Source organism: Lactuca sativa, chloroplast (genome assembly GCF_002870075.4).
Source record: "Lactuca sativa chloroplast, complete genome".
Lineage (NCBI taxonomy): Eukaryota > Viridiplantae > Streptophyta > Magnoliopsida > Asterales > Asteraceae > Lactuca > Lactuca sativa.
In genome coordinates, this window is record NC_007578.1 from 110001 (window position 1) to 120000 (window position 10000).

Genomic DNA, 10000 nt, shown 5'->3' on the forward strand with positions numbered 1-10000 from the left:
GTCCTTCAAAAGTAAGTAAATAGATCCGACACATATAAAATGCGGTTAATCCCGCCGTAGACCAAGCTATTATTCCAAAAATAGGTGAATACAACCAACTATCATTAAGAATTTCATCTTTGGACCAAAAACAAGCAAGGGGTGGAATACCGCAAAGAGAAAGTGTACCTAATAAAAAAGAATTTTTAGTAATTGGTAGATGTTTTGTTAAACCTCCCATAAGCACCATATTCTGACTTTTTTTTGGACAATATCCAACAAGAGTTTCCATTGAATGAATAACAGATCCCGATCCTAAAAACAATAATGCTTTGGAATAAGCATGAGTAATCAAATGAAATAAAGCACTGCGATAAGACCCCATACCTAGAGCTAACATCATATAACCCAGTTGAGACATTGTGGAATAAGCTAAACCCCTCTTAATGTCTTTTTGAGCAAGAGCTAAAGTAGCTCCTAAAAAAACTGTTATTATCCCTATCAAAGAGATAAAATTCATTATGTGGGGTATAACTATGAAAAGAGGCATAAGTCGAGCTACAAGAAAAATTCCCGCTGCTACCATTGTAGCAGCATGTATAAGGGCCGAAATAGGAGTTGGCCCTTCCATTGCATCAGGTAACCATACATGAAGGGGAAATTGTGCAGATTTCGCAATCGCACCGGCAAATAATAGAATAGCACACAAAGTAACAAATAAAAAATTGACCTCATTATTAGAAATCAAGTTATTGAAGATTTGGAATAAATCACGAAATTCGAAACTCCCCGTTATCCAATAAAACCCTAAAATGCCTAATAATAAACCAAAATCGCCAACACGATTAGTTACAAACGCCTTTTGACAAGCCTTTGCTGCAACAGGTCGTGTGAACCAAAATCCTATTAATAGATACGAACATATTCCAACTAATTCCCAAAAAATATAAATTTGTATCAAATTTGAACTAGTAACTAATCCCAACATGGAAGTACTGAAAAAACTCATATAAGCAAAAAATCTCAAATATCCGTGGTCATGAGACATATAATTATCACTATAAATAAGAACCATAATTCCAACAGTAGTGATTAATATTAACATAATAGAAGTAAGCGGGTCGATCAAGTATCCGAATTCTAAAGAAAAATCATTATTGATAATCCAAGACCATACATATTGATAGACATAACTGCTATTTATTTGCTGAATAGACAGATTCATGGAAAAAATCATGACTATACTTAACAATAAAACACTCTGAAAAGACCACATACGACGAAGACTTTTTGTTGCCGTCGGAAAAAGAAGAAGTCCCAACCCTATTAACATAGGAACTGGAAGTGGAAGGAAAGGTATTATCCACGCATATTGATATGTCTGTTCCATAAAAAAAGTTTTTTATTCTTAATTAATTGTTTCCGATTCACCGGATCTTACCTCGTTCGAAAAAAGTCAATAAAAAATCAAGATATGCACTAACTTATTTAATAATTTTAAATAATTTTAGATTAGTATTTATTCTGAGTCTTTTCAGAATCGTTCAAATCAAATATTCAAAACAAGAAGTTACAATTGGTCAAATGAGATGACCAAGTTAGATATAAAAATGAATACTTATAACATGAAAATGCAAATCTAAATTATTATTACGAGAAATTCTCGTAATAATAATTTAGATTCATAGAGCAAGGATAAAAAATTACGCTAAAAAGAGTACTTGATGCTGATATGAATTATAGGATTAACTAAGGTCATCGGTCTAATGAAATAAAAACTCTTGAGTTTAGTTAGTTTCTTTCAACGCATTAACTAATTCATTATGGGATTGATTGTTTTCCATTTCAATCAAAACGATTTCTTAGTAAACGTTAGAATATTATAGATCTAAAATGAACTTTTTTTATCGAGAAAGGGTAAAAAACGCCTGAGATATTTTTTTATCAAACCACGTATCCTTTAACAGATTTATTAGTAATCTGATTCGAATTTCAAAATTGAATTTAGGTGTATTCTTTTCTCGAGTTTGACTAAAAAAAGACTCAAGTTTTTTAGTAGGCAAAAGTTTACAATTGAGGTATTTTATTAGTTGTAAATAAAGTCTAGAATGACGAAAATCAAGGTCTTTTAGGTTCTTTCTTTATTTTTATTAAATCATTAAGTTTCATTTCTATGACCTAGCAGATTCTAAAGATATAAATTTGAGAGGAGAACTAAGAGTTCCAAACCAAAAATTTTTGGTTTGACAAATCTTGTATGGAATCAAAATTTTATTATTTCGAGTAATTTTTGATCCAATTTAACGGATCTTTTACATATCTATATTTCTTTTTTATGAAGAGAATATTATTTATAGAAAAAATAGATAATGAATAAGAAATAATAATTTGTTTTGAATAATAGATGTCTTTCACATCCAACTATAACAATGATTTTCAAATGGCAGTTCCAAAAAAACGTACTTCTATATCAAAAAAGCGTATTCGTAAAAATATTTGGAAAAGGAAAGGATATTGGGCGGCGTTAAAAGCTTTGTCATTAGGGAAATCTCTTTCTACTGGGAATTCCAAAAGTTTTTTTGTGCGACAAACAAATAAGTCCTAAAATATTGGAATAATCGGAATGGATTTGACTCACAAATTTGGCTCAATACTTTTTGAATATGAAATTAACAATGGGCAGTCCCTATTCTAATCAATAAGAAATAGACCAGTACAAGATTTTTTATTTCTTTGTAGTATATTTTCACTAATATTTTTATGGTGGGGAGTCTTATTTTCCCCATCGACCTTTACAATAATGAACAATTTTTCTCTTTCTCGGGAAGGGCAGATATAATATTTTTAGTTCAAATTAATGGATTGTTGAAACTAATAGATTACATGGTAAAAAATTTTGAATAACTTTATGACTTCTTAATTTATAATTTTTTATAATTTTTAGTAATTACTATATGAAATGGATTTACCATATATCTCCAATTTTGAGCCCAATTAATAAAAGAACTCCATTGTTGAGATATTATGTATAACTAATCTGTCAATGTACAAATAATGTGTCAATTTGAAGTAATCCAAAATAACCTATTTTGGATTCATTGAGAAAATTTATTTTTTGTTTGAAATTTATGAAATCAGATAAACGAGAAATAATGAAGTATCAATAAAAGTAAAAAATGAAAACAGTTTTTTTATTCTATCGAGAGAATAATCTACTTACAAAAGTTGGATTTTCGAATAGGATAAACTATGTCAAAGCCCTAAGATAAGATAAATAAACGGACACCCTAATAAATGAAACTAATGAACCTTCAAATTGACTTTTGAACTCATTTTTTTTATCAATTTGAGTGTTGACTAAAAAACTTATTTGATTGAATTGACTTGTTCAATATCGACGATTGAATATAAATAGGCTATTATTAGTTCGAGTAAGCCGCTATGGTGAAATCGGTAGACACGCTGCTCTTAGGAAGCAGTGCTAGAGCATCTCGGTTCGAGTCCGAGTAGCGGCATGACATATTCTAAAAGATATCCAATAGATCCTATAATAAAAATAAATTAAATTCCCGATTTCTAATTCTTAATTAATATTAATTTAGGGGATTCCCTCCCTTTTTTTTTCATTTTTATGATATTTTCAACTTTAGAGCATATATTCACTCATATTTCCTTTTCAATTGTTTCAATTGTAATTATAATTCATTTGATAACCTTATTGGGCAATGAAATCATAAAACCATATGATTCGTCAGAAAAGGGGATGATAGTTACTTTTTTATGTCTAACAGGATTATTAATCACTCGTTGGATTTATTCGGGCCATTTCCCACTAAGTGATTTATATGAATCATTAATTTTTCTTTCATGGAGTTTCTCCCTTATTCATATAGTCCCTTATTTCAAAATAAGAAAAAATTATTTAACCGAAATAACTGCCTCAAGTACTATTTTTACCCAGGGCTTTGCTACTTCGGGTCTTTTAACTGAAATACGTAAACCCACAATATTAGTACCTGCTCTACAATCGGAGTGGTTAATAATGCATGTAAGTATGATGATATTGAGCTATGCGGCTCTTCTTTGTGGATCCTTATTATCAGTAGCACTTCTAGTCATTACATTTAGAAAGATTTTTTATAGTTATAAAAGTAATAATTTCTTAAAATTAAATGAGTCTTTTTCATTTGGTGAAATCCAATACAAGAATGAAAGAAACAATATTTTAAAAAAAAATTACTTTTTGTCTGCTAAGAATTATTACAAGGCCCAATTGATTCAACAATTAGATTATTGGAGTTATCGCGTGATTAGCCTAGGATTTATATTTTTAACCATAGGTATTCTTTCAGGAGCAGTATGGGCTAATGAAGCATGGGGATCATATTGGAGTTGGGATCCAAAGGAAACTTGGGCCTTTATTACTTGGATCGTATTTGCAATTTATTTGCATATTCGAACAAATAAAAATTTTCAGGGGGCAAATTCCGCAATTGTGGCGACTCTAGGCTTTCTTATAATTTGGATATGCTATTTTGGGGTAAATCTATTAGGAATAGGGCTACATAGTTATGGTTCATTTACGTTAACCTCTAGTTAAATTCCAGAAAAGTTCTTACGAATACAAACGGAATACGGTGTATATAAAACACCTTGTGTCAACCGGCGACAACCGTGTGAATCAAGTCAAGTAGTGTAGTGATTCACACGGTTCTCGCAAAGACCAAGTATATTGGGTGAAAATTAAAATTCATATTTTGTTTTTACTTTATTTAAGATTTAAGAGAATAAAAATTTAAGATTTAAGAGAATAAAAATCCTTCTTCTTTTTTCTTTTCATTAGTCAACCAACTCTTAAAAATCATAGGAGTTTTTTTCTTTAAGAAAACTATCTATAAAAATAATTAGATAGAATACCTTCAACCTTGTCAACTGATAGTGAAAGAACAAAATCCGGATACATACCAATACCTATTACAGGTAGAAAAATGGAGATCGAAACAAATAACTCGCGCGGTCCAGAATCAAAAACATAAGCGTTTGGAGTATTAAATAACTTATATCCATAGAACATCTGGCGTAACATAGATAATGAATAAATAGGAGTTAATATCATTCCAATTGCCATTACAAAAGTGATGGCAATTTTAGGCATTAAAAGATATTTTTGGCTGGTAATTATTCCTAAAAAGACTATAACTTCTGCAACAAAACCACTCATACCCGGTAATGCAAGCGAAGCCATGGAAAAACTACTGAACATCGTAAATATTTTTGGCATGGGGATAGCTACTCCGCCCATTTGGTCGAGATAAACAAGACGTATTCTATCATAACTCGTTCCTGCCAAGAAAAAAAGTGCAGCACCAATAAACCCATGAGAGATTATTTGTAAAATAGCTCCATTGAGTCCCGTATCGGTTATAGAAGCAATTCCTATAAGTATGAAACCCATATGAGATACGGAGGAATAGGCTATTCTTTTTTTTAAATTGCGTTGGCCGGGAGATGTTGAAGCTGCATAGATTATTTGTATTGTACCTACTATCATCAACCAAGGAGAAAATATAGAATGAGCGTGTGGTAATAATTCCATATTAATCCGAATCAATCCATACGCTCCCATTTTTAATAAAATTCCGGCTAGAAGCATACAAGTACTGTAATGTGCCTCTCCGTGGGTATCTGGTAACCATGTATGTAGGGGTAGAATCGGTAATTTGACAGCAAAAGCAATAAAAAATCCAATATAGAATATTATTTCCAAAGCCACAGGATACGATTGATTCACTGATGTTTCAAAATTTAATGTTGGTTCATTAGAACCAGATAAACCGACACCCAGAACTCCCATTAAGAGAAAAATGGAACCTCCCGCCGTGTATAAAATAAATTTTGTGGCTGAGTAGAGACGTTTCTTTCCTCCCCACATGGATAGAAGTAGATAAACCGGAATTAATTCTAATTCCCACATGATGAAAAAAAGTAAAAGGTCCCGAGAAGAAAATGATCCTATTTGACCACTGTACATTGCTAACATCAAGAAATGGAATAATCGAGAATCCCGAGTAACAGGCCAGGCTGCTAAAGTAGCTAAAGTAGTGATAAATCCTGTTAATAAAACGGGTCCTATAGACAGTCCATCTATTCCTAATTTCCAACGGAAATCAAAAAAATTGATCCATTTATAATCCTCTACTAGTTGGATTAATGGATCGTCCAATTGAAAATGATAACAGAATGCATAGGTTGTTAGAAGAAGTTCTAACATGCATATACATATAGTATACCACCTAATGACCCTATTTCCTTTATGTGGAAGAAATAAAATAAAGGAACCCGCAAATATTGGTAAAACTACAATTATTGTTAACCAAGGAAATTTGTTCGTGGTAAAGACAAGATACACTTGGACCAGAAAAACCTATGCCCAAAAATAAGATATTTTTGAGCACAGGTTTTGGCGGTAAAAAAAAAAATGGGCTCAAGTAGGGTTTTATGTAACGTATTAATAAGCTATACCCATGCTGCGGGTTGTTTCATGCCATAAATAAACTCGAACACTCAAGAAATCTGTTGGGCAGGCGGATTCACATCTCTTACAACCGACACAATCCTCTGTTCTTGGAGCGGAAGCTATTTGTTTGGCTTTACATCCATCCCAAGGTATCATTTCTAATACATCCGTGGGACAGGCTCGGACACATTGCGTACACCCGATACATGTATCATAAATCTTTACTGAATGTGACATTGGATCTATCCATTTTTGAACGTGAGAAGGTTTCAATCTAGTAAATTGATAAATGAATTATATATTTAAATACTAGATGAATCGATGAGTTCCCCGAGTTTTTTTATTAATCTACTTCTGGATTGACAGCGCCAAAATACTTTGATTTCGTATATTTGTGATAACATGAGGATACCTTACGTGGCAGACATGCTAATTTGAATTAATTATTAATTTATGAAAATTCTAATTTATATGATAATATTACTTATTCAACAAATTCGATTGATTTATACGAGTTGATTTTCTGTTACGATAAATTGATGAAACAATAGCGAGTCCAATAGCAGCTTCAGCAGCTGCAATAGCTATAACAAAAATGGAGAAAATGGCTCCTTTTAATTGACGACTATCAAAAAAATCCGAAAATGTTACAAAATTGAGATTAACCGCATTTAATATAAGTTCAAGACACATAAGAGCCCTAACCATATTTCGACTTGTAATCAATCCATATAGACCGACAGAAAATAAATAGGCACTCAAAACAAGTACATGTTCGAGCATCATTAACCAACTCCTTATCAATCTCGATTCATTTCAATATGAACAACAATTTAACCAATTGGATTGACTAGAATATAACGAGTAATGGAATAAAGGAATATATTATATTGGGAATAGATCAAACTACTACTAAGAAACAATTTGTATTTTATATACAAAAATAGAAAAAAGGAAATGCATGTGATAGCTCATAACAAGGTTTTTCCCAGTTCTAAAGAGTTATTATTGACGAGCTACAGCAATTGCGCCGATTAACGCAACTAAAAGAATTATTGAAATGAATTCAAACGGAAGAAAAAAATCTGTTGATAAATGAATCCCAATTTGTTGACTATTACTTATCAAATCTTGTTCTATAATCTGGTTTGCTTTTGTAGTCCAAATAATTCCGTACCATGACGTATCTGGAATAGTAGTAATTAGTGAAACAAAAAGACTTGTACATACCACCGAAGTTATTCCATCTCCAACGGTCCAAAGATGGAAATCTTTGGAATATTCTGAACCATTTATAAACATCACAGCAAAAATTATTAAAACATTTATGGCTCCTACGTAAATAAGGAGCTGCGCAGCAGCTACAAAATGGGAGTTTGATAGAATATAGAATAAAGATATACAAACAAAAACCAATCCCAACGAAAAGGCAGAATAAATAGGATTGGGAAGTAATACTACTCCCAGACCCCCTAATATAAGACCCAATCCCAGAAAGACTAAAAGAAAATCATGTATTAGTCCAGGTAAATCCATTATATATAAAATCAGAGATAAATAAATCAAAATCTTTCATAACTTTATTGACCCGGTCAGGAAAAAAGAAGTAACTCTACTTTTTTATAATAGTTCTTATAAAAAAATTCCATTTTCATGGATATGGATTGATGGAGATATAGTTATTGGCTTAATCTCTCGAAAGAGTAATTTGAATCTATATATTTGCAAATCCTCAATATAGACTATAGAAATAGATTTTTAATATAAATTAAAACAGGATTCTCGCCCCCTAATCAATATAATTGTAATTATTCACCAAATAAAAACCTTCATTCTTTTAGATCAAAATGAGTTCTTAAGTTTTTATTTCAGGCAAATTGAAAATTGTTCGAATTGTGTAATCATCAATTACTGACATTGGTAAACGACCCAAAGCAATTTGATTATAATTCAATTCGTGACGATCATAAGTAGAAAGTTCATATTCTTCAGTCATTGATAAACAATTTGTTGGACAATACTCAACGCAATTACCACAAAATATACATATTCCGAAATCAATACTGTAATTAAGCAATCGTTTCTTTCTAATATCAGTTTCCAATTTCCAATCAACAACGGGCAAATCTATAGGACATACACGAACACATACTTCACAAGCAATGCATTTATCAAATTCAAAGTGGATTCGTCCGCGGAAACGCTCGGATGTGATCAATTTTTCGTAGGGGTATTGAATAGTTACAGGTAAACGATTCGCGTGTGATAAGGTAATCATGAAACCTTGACCAATATACCTTGCGGCTCGTACTGTTTGTTGGCCATAATTCATGAACTCAGTTACCATAGGGAACATATCGTGAATATCTATAAAAAATAGGATACTTGTTTCTTTCTCTTGTTTGAGACAAGTCGTGAATATGAATATAGAAGTATTTTTTTACAGTGAAATAAGTTGGGAACAAGTTGTTAATAATAGATTACCTAGAGAAATAGGTAAAAGAAATTTCCATCCAAGATTTAATAATTGGTCCATTCTCAGTCTCGGTAAAGTCCATCTTGTTGCGATAGGAATGAACAAGAACAAATAAGTTTTAGCTAATGTAATAAAGATACCAATTATTGTTCCAAAGACTCTACCCCTTTTAGTAATTTCAAAAACCTCGGGAACAAATATGTACGGAATAGAAAGATTCCAACCCCCCAAGTAAAGAACTGTTACAAATAATGAAGAAACTAGTAGATTTAAATATGAAGCAACGTAAAATAAACCAAATTTTATACCGGAATATTCGGTTTGATAACCTGCTACTAATTCTTCTTCTGCTTCTGGTAAATCAAAGGGTAATCGTTCACACTCGGCTAGGGAAGAAATTAGAAAAACTAGAAAGCCTATAGGTTGACGCCACAAATTCCATCCCCAAAAACCATATTTTGACTGCGCTTCAACTATATCAACTGTACTTGAACTGTTAGATAATCATAGTGGATGATAACATCACTGTTCCCATCCCTATTCCAGAACCGTACATGAGATTTTCATCTCATACGGCTCCTCAAAGGTCACAAATAAATCTAAGGACCCGTCCATTATTATTTTTCTTGATATGTTTGTAGGATATATAGAGAGAAAATCAAATCCATTGTAAGGTCCCCATTAGACACTGGAATTCTGTTTGCTATATTTATAATAAAGTGCTTCTGAATTCATCTTATCTTTTAATAATTTAAATTCTTCTTTGTTGAGTAATAACTTAATCCTTGAATAAAATGTTTCTTGTAGCAATATCCATAGATATTTCAACCTAACGTTTTTAATTACGAAATCAAATTAGACGTTGCATTAGTTCACGAATTATGACAAGCATTCTATCTCTATATAGAGAAAGAAAAAAGATATTTTTTTCTAGTGTAATTCCATTAAGTCTTTCGAGTTTTTTCGTTCCTATTCTCCTTTCTCAAAAAGGGGGACGTTAAACAAAGTTAAAGGATTACTTCGTTCTT

At 31.6% G+C, this 10000-nt stretch overlaps 9 protein-coding genes and 1 non-coding gene across 10 annotated transcripts in view; 3 read left to right on the forward strand and 7 right to left on the reverse strand. All coding sequences in view use genetic code 11, as the record gives it.

Annotated features, from left to right (window-relative positions):
• Nucleotides 1-1369, reverse strand: part of ndhF (NADH dehydrogenase subunit 5) — a 2229-nt gene extending 860 nt beyond the window's left edge. Inside the window, exon 1 of the mRNA in view lies at nucleotides 1-1369. This exon is cut by the window's left edge and continues 860 nt beyond it. Coding sequence (YP_398375.1) covers nucleotides 1-1369 — 1369 coding nt within the window.
• Nucleotides 1370-2419: 1050 nt separating this feature from the next.
• rpl32 (ribosomal protein L32) lies at nucleotides 2420-2584 on the forward strand. The gene has a single exon. It carries the CDS (start codon nucleotides 2420-2422, stop codon nucleotides 2582-2584), a length of 165 nt encoding a protein of 54 aa, YP_398376.1.
• Nucleotides 2585-3414: 830 nt separating this feature from the next.
• On the forward strand, nucleotides 3415-3494 carry trnL. Its single transcript has one exon. It is a non-coding gene; the product is annotated as a tRNA-Leu (tRNA).
• Nucleotides 3495-3610: 116 nt separating this feature from the next.
• On the forward strand, nucleotides 3611-4579 carry ccsA (cytochrome c biogenesis protein). Its single transcript has one exon. It carries the CDS (start codon nucleotides 3611-3613, stop codon nucleotides 4577-4579), a length of 969 nt encoding a protein of 322 aa, YP_398377.1.
• Nucleotides 4580-4867: 288 nt separating this feature from the next.
• Nucleotides 4868-6370, reverse strand: ndhD (NADH dehydrogenase subunit 4). The gene is given in 1 exon segment: nucleotides 4868-6370. A coding segment is annotated over 1 exon segment (1503 nt).
• A 117-nt stretch (nucleotides 6371-6487) lies between these two features.
• Nucleotides 6488-6733, reverse strand: psaC (photosystem I subunit VII). Its single transcript has one exon. The coding sequence runs from the start codon at nucleotides 6731-6733 to the stop codon at nucleotides 6488-6490; it is 246 nt and encodes an 81-aa protein (YP_398379.1).
• A 243-nt stretch (nucleotides 6734-6976) lies between these two features.
• Nucleotides 6977-7282, reverse strand: ndhE (NADH dehydrogenase subunit 4L). Its single transcript has one exon. The coding sequence runs from the start codon at nucleotides 7280-7282 to the stop codon at nucleotides 6977-6979; it is 306 nt and encodes a 101-aa protein (YP_398380.1).
• A 219-nt stretch (nucleotides 7283-7501) lies between these two features.
• Nucleotides 7502-8032, reverse strand: ndhG (NADH dehydrogenase subunit 6). Its single transcript has one exon. The coding sequence runs from the start codon at nucleotides 8030-8032 to the stop codon at nucleotides 7502-7504; it is 531 nt and encodes a 176-aa protein (YP_398381.1).
• Nucleotides 8033-8351: 319 nt separating this feature from the next.
• Nucleotides 8352-8852, reverse strand: ndhI (NADH dehydrogenase subunit I). Its single transcript has one exon. It carries the CDS (start codon nucleotides 8850-8852, stop codon nucleotides 8352-8354), a length of 501 nt encoding a protein of 166 aa, YP_398382.1.
• An 84-nt stretch (nucleotides 8853-8936) lies between these two features.
• The window catches only part of ndhA (NADH dehydrogenase subunit 1), a 2145-nt gene continuing 1081 nt past the window's right edge, over nucleotides 8937-10000 (reverse strand). Inside the window, exon 2 of the mRNA in view lies at nucleotides 8937-9475. Coding sequence (YP_398383.1) covers nucleotides 8937-9475 — 539 coding nt within the window. The remainder of the gene's footprint in view (nucleotides 9476-10000) is intronic.